We start from the raw sequence: 14059 nt of genomic DNA, 5'->3' as shown, positions 1-14059 counted from the left end.
TAATTTATAAACTACAATTTAGCAGACTGCTTGGAAAAACGCAAAAGCTTTTTTTTTTTTTTTTTTTTTTCAACGTCTGATTTTACGCGAAATGAAAACCACAGTAAAAATGTAAGCTGTTTCAGATAAAATATTTAGATATATTTTTTACATATTTCTCTTCTTATTAAGAATTCTAATAAGAATTCTAATAAGAAATTTGTCGCATCGTGACTTCAACTTCCCCAACAGTCGTTGTAGAAGGTAGCTGACTGGTTTTCCAGCCAATCCCCCTGGCCTTCGCCTAAATTCTTTAGAAAAATGTTATTTCGCACTCCAAACATTTAAAAATTTTCAACTTTTCCCAAGGGCGTGCAATTTGGCATTTTCTAAAAACGCAAGATATATATTTTGATTAAATTGTAAAAGCTTACTAAACATCTTCGTTTAGTTTAGAGATCTTGAGGGTTAAATTCGGCAAAGTCTACAATTTTATGAATGCTATATTTTCTAACTTTTCCTTCATTTTGGTTCATAAATCAATTGATTTGTTGATATTTTATCAAATTTATTGCCTGAAATCAAAACAAGTATACTAAAAATGCTTTAAATATTGGAACTTTTCAAAAATAACTCATCAATCATTTTTTCAAATGAGTTTCAGTTAAACGTATGGAGTAAAATATCCGTAGTTCTTATGATTAACCTCCAAAAAACAAATCATCTACAATATTATAAATAATGAACTTAGAATCATTTAATCCTCAGTCTATATTTACCATCTATATATTTTAGAAACTCTTGCACTGGATGGTAATGTCATTTTAATGAATTTCACCTGACAAGACATAAAATATGGCTAACTTCATTAAAATTTTACGTATATTTTAAACAAAAGTTCACATATTATAAGCGCAAAAGAAAAAAATTTCCAATGATGTTAAAGGTAGCTCATTACGAGTAAGGATGGTAATGACTGAAGTAAAAACTACTCTATATACTTTATTCTATATACTTTATACTATCTATATACTTTACTATTCTATATACTTTATACTATCTATATACTTTACTATTCTATATACTTTATACTATCTATATACTTTACTATTTTATATACTTTACTATTTATCTATATTAGTTGTTCTATATACTTTACTATTAAATACACATAATCAGAAAGCTTAGAAATTTTTTCACGCAAAATTCTAATTTTCCTAACAAAGTTATGATGACTGCCACTAAAACTGAGAGTTATTCGAGCTTCCAGTTGCTCCTAGTGGTCATGGAAAGCCTGTAAAAACTGTTGGATGGTAATGACGTAAAATGCTGGGGTGAAGTTAGCTATAAAGAAACTGAATTTCAAAGTAGGATTCTTGAAGCATAGTAAAAATCTATTTTAGATATAGATTTTAGTTTTTCTTTTTGCTGTTTGGGCAGGCCATTAAAGATAGAAATGCTGATTAGGGAAAGTGTACGGTAATGCCTATTTAATACTTATATTAAGCTTCCACAAAATGAAGCACTATTTAGCAGTGTGAAATTTATGTTATCTTGTTCTTCAGAAGGCGACAAATAAATGAAAATAAAAAAAAATAGAAAACACTTTTCTAAGGCTGCTATGAGCTTGAGGCAAGAAATTGCAATTGACTAGAGAATTGCACATATATAAATTCAAAAAATTTTTTGCTGAAATAAAAGCAGAAATAAGTTCTTTGAACTTGAATATTACTTGCACTAAAACAATTGATTTTGTTCTAAGAAAAAACTTTGTGAAACTTTTTTTCAGAAATTTCACTTTCCTTATCAGATTATTTAAATAAATAAAGTATTATAAACTATTTAAACTAGCAGTAAAACAGATACATATTCAGATCTAATCTTTAAAAAGCACTTGATGTTCCTAATGTTTAAACAATAATAATATAGCAACAAGATAACGTTTTTTTTCTCTGATAAGACATGGCTTTGTATGAAATCAATATTTATATAAGTTCAAAACCTTCAATGAATCACAGCTATCAAAAACAAATCTTGTATCTCTGACGCAAATTTACGAGAGGATAAAACATGTAAAAAAAGCTGTCGCTGATACCAATAGATTTTGCGTCAACCTTTCATAAATATTGTGAACAAAGTTTAGCCCTTAACTTTGTTTGAAAGTATCCGACAGAAGAAACCAGCATTTTTGCATGAAATGCATGCATGATTTCGGTATTCAAAATTTATGTGCCAAGACATATGTGCGAAGTAATAGATAATAATAGAAAACGAAGACAGCATTAGCGCAGCAATATAAGGCAAACTTAAGAAATAAATACAGAGTGATCAGCGAATAAGCCCTGATTTCTAAATTAAATATCTCTGCAACAAACAACGATAGAATTGTGCGGTAAACTGTACGTTTATTAGCAAAACTGCAAAAATGGTGCACAAAAGTTTAGAAAATTTAGTTACGAAAATCAACAGATGGCGCACTGCGCTGAAAACTTTCTTTGAAAGGAGTCAAAAAAAAAAAAAAATAAATAAATAAAGTGAAACAGTCTTTGCAATCAGAATACAAATTTTCAAAGTGTTCACCGTTCGAAGCAATGTCAATGCGTAAACGAACAATGAAACTTTACATGACGTCTTGCAAGGTCTCAACGGAAATGGAACACTAATCAACGATTCAAGCTCATATAGAGTAACGGGATTTTTTCCACTGACAATCTTTCAATGCGCAGATTTCAATTCACAGAAAGAAGTCACAACGAGTCAGATCGGGAGAATATGGAGGCCAATCTATTCCTGTGTCAGTAAAACTAGTCGATAACTGGTCAATCCTCCAGCGCGAGTTGATTGCTAACAAATTGTTCCAAAAGTTTAACGTAACGTTCAGTAAAACATTGAATCGGTTTTGAAAACTGCGACGTGTTGCCGTAGAACTGTGTTGTAATCGGTAAAATTCCAGTACCAAAAACACACGTTCTTCAATAGAATACATTATTTCATCTTCTACGCTAGCCTCTTTTCACTATCCAATAGTCGTACTGATCGTTTTATACTTCGAAGCATGTTTTAAGGGCTATTGATAGGTAATTGTGATTGCACCGATATTGATGATTTTCGTAACTTAATTTTCTAATTTTTTATGCACGAGTTTTACCGGTTTGCTTATAAACGTACAGTTTACCGTATAATTCTATCGATCTTTGTTGTAGAGATACTTAATTTTGAAATCAGGGCTTATTCGCGGATCACCCTATATGTATACAATCATTTAGTACACTGTAAAATAATCTGAAACGTTGCTGAGTATTTCCGCGGGGATTTCACAGGTTTTTATTAACTTCCTGAAAAAATCGAATATCTTCCTCAAAAAGTTTTCTGAATTGCTACAAGTTTTCATGCAGAGTTATCCGTTTTGTGAAAAATATATTTAGCTACCAGTATAATGATCAACTGAGCGTATTGAATAAGTGTATCGGCTTATCCAGGCTGCCTAAGCTTCTAATGAGAACGAAAAACATTCTGCATTCCGTAGCTCTGAAAAAATGACAGGTAAGTTAGATTCCTGAAACTCGCGTGCACTTTTGTCTTAGCTTGAGTTATGCTTGCAATAATGCTTTCTGAACTCTCTTGCGAAGCAGGAAGGTGTCTAGCTAATATATTGTATCTACGTAAGTTTTTTCCGAAGGTTCCAGTGACACGACTGAATCTAATCGGGGAGGTTTAAAATTGCAAAACCTTTCCAAGCAAAGCTGTTTCTAACTCGCTTTAACTATGTTTCTAATTCGTGAACCTTCAGTGAAAACATATATTGGACCTTCCTTATTCACCATTCCTAACGCAAACAAGGTGGGAATGGCGAGTAAGTCTTCTCAGAGCTACAATATTCCAGCGGCTGTTTCGCCCTTGATTCGGGCTCAATTAGTCCAGAGAGGACTTTGCTAAGCCGAAAGAATAACACCTAATAAAAAAACGTAATCTGTTTTTACACTGGTAGCTAAAACTATTTTTCCCCACTGTATTTAGTTGGCATTCATAGAACTTGATGCGATTCAAGAAACTTTTTTGCAAACAAACTTGTTTTTCACAGGAAACTGGTGTAAACCTTTAAAATCCCGACACGTTACCCGGAATTAATCAGAGACGTTTCGGATTTTTTTTTACAGAGGTCTTGCTATTGCATATTTGAATCAGCACTGCAGGCACACCTTATAAATGACATTAATGATGACCAATTACCTCCATATGCCAACAATAGACAATACGTTAAACACTGAATCCATGTCAGTGTCATTGGTATGATAATCGGAAATAAAATCACTGTTTTAATCACCTATTGGGGCAATTTAATGACTTTTCATTTATCATACAGAGTATGACGATAATAACATCGACTTTAGGTTTTAGTTAGCGATTTTTTTTTAATTATTTTTTTCTATTGAATTGAAGCCCATAAAAATAGACATTATTTCATGATGAACGTTTTAAATGTCCCAATCTTTCGAAGAAAAATTACAAAAGGAGAGCGGTTTTTTATTTATTTATTTATATTTTTTTTCCTATTTGGTGCAACTAGAGTATAATTTTTAACATAAAATGGATCGAAAATAATGCAACGAAAGTGCTTTTCGGTTGGAATTTGAACCTGAATCTCTGCCCGTTACACACAGTGCTATTGTTCAACTCTAAGTATGTAGTCAATTGAGAGTAAATTTGAGTCTTAGCTTCGCGATTTTAAACTACTCTTCTATTATTTTAATAATTTTATTCTATTTTTGGGCATAAAGTGAAAGAGTCGTTCCTAAACTATTGCACAATCCTCCAAAATTAAGAAAGATAATAATTATTTAAATTCATTTAAAAGGGTTTATTAACCTCATTTTTATATATCATGCAAAATCAATTATTTTAATGAATAAAGTAGATGGTTCTCCAGAAAACGTAACTTTTGAACGCAAATATTTTTCAATTTCGAAACCTTTTGTTTTCTTTTCTTTTATTCTTACATGAAAGAGTTACCTACTAGGAGTAACCATAAACAATGGCCCAGTTAAGTTCCAATTATTTTTCTCAAAAATAAAAATAAATAAAAAATACCTTGTTCACGGATATTAGAAAAAAAAGAAAAAAAAATTTAATGTTTAAAAATCGAGGCCAATTTAATATAAAAGTAGTAATTTTGTTAATTGTGCAAACAATGAGCTATTTTAATGATTAGTGGGATTCTAATATTAGCTCTCTTAATTAAAGTACGGATTAATTAGTAGTTATCGTTTTAGTTCAAATGTGTGTTAAAAATAGTATTCAATAAATTTGAGAATATACTGGCTATTTATATTGTGGTAGAATGCCTAAGATTGATGTATTTCCCCTCCATCATTTATTTTCACCTCACAAATAATGACATTGAGATGGTCTGTCACGGAAGTGAGATTCACGGAGGTGAGTAATTTTCCATTAATATAGGCCTAATGGATACATTTTTCAGCGAAATATGTTTTTTGTTCGTTGCTACAATCTGCACATGTTAAGCATATGAAAACATGTTCACTTCTTTTTTTACATTAATTTGATCCCTGAAATTCAAGTTCACGGAGGTGAGAAGACACAATTGCCACACTTATGAAACAAAATCTATCTTCTCGTTTTTCGACAAAAATATCAGAACTTCTTTATGGCTGAAAATAAACAAGGGGGCTCCCTTGTATTATGGAAAATAAAGTTTGATGTCATTACTGCCACGTGTTAATGAGGAATGGCATTTTGTGTTTAGGAAACGGAGGTGAGAATTTTTGTGTGACATGACTATTTATCCTAAGAAACGAACTAAAACACAATATTAAAAAATTAAACATACTTAAACAATTTGTATTTGAGACGCTTAAGCAAGGAATAATAAATAATTAAGTATATACTTTTAATTAAACAAGTTATTAAGCAACATAAGCAGTCACACGAGGTGTGCGACATGACACGGAGGTGAGAATTCACATGTTGTGAACCAAAAATATACTAAAATAAAAATTATTATTAAAAAAATTGTTGGCCGGTTTTAATAGGTATATTTTTGATGAAATTAAAAAGCATTGTTAAATGAATTGTTCCTTAAAGTTTTTTCTGTAAAAGGCATGTGACAGAAAAGTTGCGCGTTTTGAAGAATGACCCAGATCATCCATACAGCAAAATAAAATTTCTGAGCGTTTAAAAAATTTTCCTTTTTGCATCACAAGATAACTATCATTTAATAATACTGCATGAAGTCTGCCGTGGGAACGTAAAGCACAATATCTAGGAGAATAAATTTTGAGACAGAATGAAGGAACGCGATTTTTCTAACAATATGTTGGAATTCGACGTTTTTTTCGTGCTTTATTTTCATTGGATGCAAAATAAGCAAGCTTGTACAATAAAGCTTAAATATACAGATGACAAAAATTTAAAAAAAAGCGAGAAAAAAAAGGAAAATTTGCAGATACTTTGCTTTACCTTTCCACTGCAGAGTATTACAGTGTCAGAAGAGCACGTTTAATAATATCGAGAATAACTTCTAAAGAGTAACTAATAGTTTAATTTTTTTACAGTCAAATATTCTGAAAAATTTCAAGTGACTCTAGGTTAACCGAAATGGCTTATAGATACCATGAAGGACTGTAAATGGTTTACATTGATTCAATATAAAACAAATGTTTCTGTATTATAAGCATCAATGAATTGGAGTTTTAATGATTGAATAGGACGTCTCAATGGAAAATTGCGCTTTTTTTTTTTTCAAATTCAGTTTAAAAACGAAATTTAGTGCCGTTTATTCAGTACGTATCTTCTATTGATGTTAGAACAAAGTGTGCACACATAATAAAATGTTATCCAACGTAAGAATGAATAAAAAAACGTTATTTTAAAAAAATATAACGCTACAATATGTGCTAATCAAATAAAATGTTATCCAACATAAGAATTAATGAAAAACGTTAATTTAAAAAAATAAAACGCTACAATATGTGCTACTCATGCGCTTTACTCGGGGCTGTCGAGTCGGAGGGCGAACAACCAACTCCGGTTTCGACTCTGACTCTTTGAATTTTAAAATCTTTGATTCCTTTTCCCCTAAGTCAGTCCTGCTCTGATTCTGCAGTTTTGGCATGGTGGCAGATTTGGAGGGATAATGAGGAACTACGACTCCGACTTCAGGAATTTTACGGCCTCCAGCAAATAAGAGACAATTAATGAGGCCGAACACCATAACTTCGTTCATGTCACTGAAAAATAATCTTTAATCAAAGTAAAATAAATATTCCGTCCATTTGTTGGCTCAATAAAATAGTGCATTGAAATGAAGCCTACATTTTGAAATAACTAAGGAAATTTCAAATAAGAAAAAGTTGTACAAAACATTAACATTCATAGATCACTTTTGCATGCCATTTAATCCTCAATAACCAACAGTGAGGCACAAATACTGTTGGTAACTACTAAACAAATTGGTAATAAAAATTGGTAACAAAATAACTAAGGAAATTTCAGATCAGAAAAAGTTGTACAACAGTAACAAAATTGGCACTAAACCCTCTCTATGTTAACACCATCATTCTTAAGAAATATAACATAGAAAATAAAATCAACTCGCAAACAAAATCAGCATACAATTTTAAACGCAATCGGGATTTGTTCTAGAAGAAGTAGAACCACTGACGTAGTGCCACTGACGCAAATCTTAAGATTTCATAGATCACTTTTGCATGACCTTTAATCCTCAATAAACAACTGTCAAGCAAATACTGTTAGTAGTACTAACTACTAAACAAATTGGATTGTGTCTTTTATTTTCCGTCTGGAATACTGTCTTTTCTCAATATAAGTATAAATTCTCCCTTCATTGCGTAATGCTCTTTATTCCTATCTATGCCGTACAGCTTATTACACGTTTCCTTATTATCTTTTAAGAAATAGTTGAATGACAAAGGGTTGCAGAATCCAAATGAAATATAAAGTACTGCTGCACGAAATATGTAAGGTTTGATCAGATTTCTTTTATTTTTAACAAGAGGATTCTTTTCCTTCATTAGTCCTGTAATGCACCGTGCTGTTCATTACACATTTTCACTCATTGGCGTTTCCGGAGTTAGGGAGGGCAGTTCCTCCCCCCCCCCTTTTCAAAAGAATATTTAAAGTAAAAAAACCAAAAAATAAATAAAATAAGGGGAAGAAGAATTTAAAAAAAAATTATTTATTGATGGTTGTTTCAATTTCTAACTTTTTGATGAATTCGAATCTAGTAACTTAGTGCCTGATTTTGAAAGTGTGCATTTCTTCTTTGGAAGCAATTGCAATACTGATATAAAAACAAAACAAGGTAGTAGAGTGCCGAAAACATTTCCTTTTTAAACTCGTCACAAAAAAGGGCTCTTTCTTTTGCAAACGTGTGATATTAATTACACACGGCTAATGTGGACAAGGAGTTAGTGTGGACATCTGGAATAATTCTGTTATTTGTTTTTCAAAATTTCTCTGTTAATTTATGCAAAATGACAACACCAACATGCACTTCCATGTGTAGTTTCATGGCAACACACTCGATGCTTCTGTAGCAAATTACGAAAAAAAGGTTTTTATAGTGAAAAAGTAAATTTTGGATTTTCTTTCAATTATTAGATTACATTTTTTTAATTTATTATTTCAAGTGAAAGAAGATAAAATTATCATAAATAAATGTATTAAACAAATATTTTGATATTTATTTCTGCTGTACATAGTTTTAGTTAATAATTAAAAGGATTAAAAGAAAACATTACCCCATGGGGTTAGAGTGGACACACGGTGATGGGGCTATTGTAGACAAATGGTAAAGAGACTTCTGTGGACTCATACCCCCACTAATCCCTTGCAGCTTTGAGTGAGAGAAAAATAAGAACTTAAATATAAAATATTTTATGTTATTTGCATGATTATATTAATTTTGAAGAGAATTTAAACTACAAAGGATTTTTTGTCCCTTTTTTGATATTTTAGGTTTCATTTACAAAATAAAATGGATTCTTGTAAGTGATGAGTTCTTTTACAAATGATTTTATTTATTTATTCATCATATTACAGTTTGGGATTTATTCTTTACCAATTGCTTCATAAAACGATTTACTGAAAATGATAAAATGATGATATTTATAAAGGATTCTCTGTGTTTTTGCACATTTTTAAGCCTTTTTTTAATTAAATGAGTTTGCTTATTGAAAGCTGATAAATCAATTTACCAAGGAATTCTGTCATTTTCACACATTTTTTATCATTATTTTTTTATAGTTCAAATTACCAATGACACAATATTTAATGACTTTGTGTTGGTTAAGTTTAGGAAGAAGATCAAGTATTTCGCACTCTGTTGGACGATTGGAGGCCGTATACAAATTATCTGATGTAATTATGCATTGTTTCTGTTAAAAACGTGAACAAAATAGTTCTTTGAAGCACAGAAAATTATTATTTTTCTACGATGGAAAATATATGCCCCAAATATCGTGAAATGAAATTGTAGTGAAACTACCATTGCCAGATGTTGTTAGTAGCACACTAAAAAAATCGAAAACGTTACTGATTATTTCCGTGGAACGTAGCGGGATTTCACAGGTTTTCACCTATTTTTCCGTAAAATCAAGTATCTTTAGTAAAACGTTTTCTGAATTACTTTAAGTAGAGTAGACTTATGATTGTAGACTCCTCAATGGTGTGAAAAATATTTTTAGCTACCAGTTTAAAGAATAACTGAGTGTATTTCTTAAGTTTATCGTCTTAAGCTCGACTATGGCTCGCCCAGGTTAACTATGCTGTCAATGAGAGCTCCTCTCTGAATGGAAGATTAAGTGATAGTTTCACGAAGGTTTCTGAATTTTGCAAGTGATGTTATTGGTAGAAATTGGGCATATGGGGGGGGGGGAGCTACCCATTATTTCCAGGAACGTTTCGGAATAGTTTTTACGTTTCATGATCTACTCTGCAGCTCACATAATTTTTAATGTTGATGTCTTTAATAATAGTGTGTAGTAGAAAAAAAAATATCTTCTGCATTGAAATAGCCCTTTTTCATCTAAATAAAAATGAATAGCTTTCGAACATTTTAATTTGTGTTTTAAATAGTTTCTTTATTTTTAGACAATTCATAGCTACGAATTAGTATCTTTAACTTTTATTACTAATTAAAATATGCTTCGTTAAGGTTAACATTGGTTAAGGAATCTGCTATTTAGATTAAAACTTATTTATTTATGTTTTTAAATCCACTGTGGGGCCGCGGCAGCCCGATCGGTAGAGTGTCGGATTCGAGGCCAGAGGGTCCTGAGTTCGAACCTCGATGGTCGAAGACCCACCGTCGTCATTAAAGGGGACTGGGCGACGTCAAATATTCTCGTGGTCTCAATGTCCTCCAAGTGAAACGATACCTCTGGGGGTGCTAGCACCAGGTAGCTATTAGCTCCTGGTCTAGTTCTAAATTATCATTAACTGTTCGATCCGGTGATGGTGCTGCCATCTATCGGTATAAAAAATAATGGAGGCAAGGCACTTAGTATGCAGTCCTCGACATAAATACAGTTGTAGTCAGTTGTGACTCGGAATCGAAATCGAAATCCACTGTTTACATTACTTAATTAGTATTCTAGCTCGTCCACACTAGCCCCTTAAATTGTCCACATTAACCCCATAACATGGGGCTAGTGTGGACAAAAACTACCTTTTTTACAGTATTTAGTATATTTTTTTCCAAAAATGCAAAATTTGTCCACACGAGTCCCAATATCCCCTACATCCAAAATTTAAATTTATATAAATCACTCCCTCTGCCCCGTCATTTCAGAATTTTCCGAGGGGCAGGGGGGTATATACTCAATTCATTTTTTTGGCAAACAACAACAAAATGCATTGTGTTTGGAAGCAGGACCGAGGGGGGGATTGCTCCCCCTGATTGCTCAAATGACGATCTTATTGCTAGATAGATACTGTGGCAGTAAGCTTTGAATCCCGCCTAAAACTACTAGTGGTTTTATATCTGCTGTGTTCAAAGTATAGCAGCCTCTGTAGTAGTAAATAAGAAGTTTATCAGAGGTTAAAAATGTTTAAAATACAAAAATTAGAATGTATTTGGTTTCAGGCTTACCTGTGTGTAATGACCAGTCATTGGGTACTTTGGAGCTCTAAATGGACTGATCCACTTCGGATAAAAATCCTTGACTTCGTCATACAGACTTTGGATCGTCGAGTCCCAGTCAGAAGTCGGCAAAGTATTTCCAGTTTTCGCTCTCGTCGCTATATTCTGACCAACAGAAAATGCCTCTGCAATAAAAACAATAGTAATCACTTCTAATTACGTGCACAATCATTGCACTTACAAAAGACTTGAAGATATATGACACCAACAATAAAATTATGGAGTATCAAGATAAATGAAAGAGATATGTGGAACGAATAGACGACGACCGACTACCAAAAAGACTTCTGAACTACAGACCAAGAGACTAGGCAGCCGAGATCGAGGTAGACCAACGTTTCGGTGGATTGATCAGTAGACAGGCTCAAAGCCTATTTCATGATGATGATGAGGATGGTGATCACTTCTAATTGAGTGCATAGGCTAAAACAACATAAAGAAAATAATTAGGTACCGTTTAAGGTATCTAACCACGTTCGGGGCAGTATTTTTGAAACTTGTACTAGAAACATTAGGAGAACAAACACTATATGTTTCTTAATTTTGAATTCAATAAAAAGGAATATAAAAAACTCTTTTCGGGTTTAAAAAAAGTTTTTTTTTTCAGGAAATTTTCGAACTTCAAGCATGATATCTTGAGAAACTAAGCGATATTTTTATTTTTTTACTAATTCCTCAGCAACGAGAAGGGAGAACGCAAGAAGGGGGATTTGCGCAAAAATTGTACAGTTACTGCTGTTTAAGCATTAAAATAATAATATTCGTATTGTCTTTCATTCTGAAAACTAGCTTGTTGCCCGGGTATTTAATAATACTACTTATTTCATAGTCAGTTAAAAAATGACATATTGCCATTGAGAAGTTGATCCTGCATGTGCACTGAATTCGTTTATTTGCCTTTGACCAGTTCTTTTAAAAATTATAACACATAGTAAATAATAGAAGATTTAAAGCTAATTAAATTATAAAAAAAGAAAAATCCTGGACAACTGGTCATAAATCAATAAAACTTAATTCATTAATTTACTAGTGTAAATAAGATCGTGACCAAAGCTGAAGAGCTAATGATGCCGAATGCTCTTTTATTATAAAATAGAAAAGAGAAGCAATCAGCAATATATATTTATTTGTATAGTATACAGGGTGTTCTGTTTTAACCTGCAAGAACTTTATTTTCTCAACCGTTCGTCCTAGATGTATACTTCCAGTTGCAAAAATGTTCAAAATTAGATGCAGAGTTAATATATTGAAAGTTAGAAAAAAAGATAAAAAAAAGTCAAAAAATACAAAATTTAACTTTTTATACGGGCCCCTGGTCCCCTAACTTATATTTAGGGATATAACCTCCATTGAAAAATAATTCTGTATAAGTTCTTTGATAGACAGAAATGATATCCGGTATCCTTTTCTACTTCTGCGGTTAGAAGCAAACATATTTCAAGTGTCCAAAATATCACTCGCACTTCGAAGAAACTTCATCGCGTAAAATTTGTTGCGGATTTTGACCAAAATTCGGCATCATAGTAGAATTTGACACAATGCGTAAATCCTTATGGGTAGAAAAGAACACTTTTAAGCAAAATTTAAGTTTCGGACTAGTATTTATAATTTGTTTTCTTAATTTTTAACAACTGCTATGCAAAATCTTGGGCGTTATAATCTCTCCGTATCAAATTAACGTGGTAAATACGACAACAATTGTAGTCTTGTATAAGGAGCATACAAAAGCTACTATATTAGGAATACTAACGCATGCGGCATTCTGGTCCCATCATTAGATAACATTTGATACTACTAGTTTTTGTACTACCAATCCATGTTGGAGAATACGATTAAATAAGCTTCAGATACGTTGCTTGTTTGCGTTTTTACTGTTTTACTTTATAACAGGAGAAAATTTCATTAATTCAGAGTTAAAACATGTGAGACACGAAAATGTAGGAAGCATTTCCTGATAAGTTATCATTAAATTTTAAATCTTCCTAGATTTGCTCATAGTCGCGTTTTGTTCATTTATACATTTCTTTTCACAGAAGCTAAACAGCTTCACATACATGGAGGACTGCGTACAAAGCGCCTTGCTTCCGGACAAACATGGGAAAGATTTACAGCATAAGAGAAGGACATAACACCCAGCGGGAATCGAACCCACGACTTCCGGCTAAGACGACAAAGCTTCTACCACAGAGCCACGGAGCCTTGTTCAACTCCCTAACAGTTATTTTTACGATGTAGCAACCGGTTACTATCATATACATAGGTATATCTTTGAAAAAAACGGGTTTTAAGTTGTCCTGCGCATCAGAATCTACTGGGAGGCCTGGACTACTCTTTTTTTTTCAAATATAAACCTCGAAGTGGCCAATGCTGGTGTGTTTACTTAACTGATTTTCATAGCTAGCTAATAATTTTCGATTGTTTGCGAAAAACGTTACCAAATTTTAAGAAGATTGCGTGACTTTGAAAAAACTTCTCTAGGCACAGTTTTTACACTGTGAGATGTGAGATATGAAATTTAAACAATTACTGTGTGAAGTTTCAGCAACACTGTAAAAAAAAAAAAAATCCTACTGATTTTTGCTCTAAAAAATGCAGAACTATTATTATTATTTTGGGTATTTTTTGGCTAAAGTCTTACTTCATATTGGAATTAGCATCATGTAATGCACCAATTATCACAGAAATTTGAATGCTTAGAACAAATATAAACTATTGCACAACGAATCAGTGAAAAGAGTTTATAGGTTCCTTTTTATTTCACGCATAAAGTGGAATCAATGTTTTTCATTTTTATGTAGGGTAAAACGTGTAACGTTGACCTCCTAATTTTGCTACTTTTGTCAATCGCATTTTTTTTGAGCAATCACGATTGCTTATTGCTTTTACTTGACTGTTTTT

General features: G+C 32.2%; 1 protein-coding gene across 1 annotated transcript in view; it reads right to left on the bottom strand.

The window, feature by feature from the left end:
• Nucleotides 1–14059, bottom strand: part of LOC129231475 (CRISP/Allergen/PR-1-like) — a 153845-nt gene that overhangs the window by 32956 nt on the left and 106830 nt on the right. The window contains exon 4 of the mRNA XM_054865801.1: nt 11111–11286. Coding sequence (XP_054721776.1) covers nt 11111–11286 — 176 coding nt within the window. The remainder of the gene's footprint in view (nt 1–11110; nt 11287–14059) is intronic.

This window comes from Uloborus diversus, chromosome 10, assembly GCF_026930045.1.
Source record: "Uloborus diversus isolate 005 chromosome 10, Udiv.v.3.1, whole genome shotgun sequence".
In the NCBI taxonomy this organism is placed as follows: Eukaryota; Metazoa; Arthropoda; class Arachnida; order Araneae; family Uloboridae; genus Uloborus; species Uloborus diversus.
This window is presented reverse-complemented; position numbering and strand designations above follow the sequence as displayed.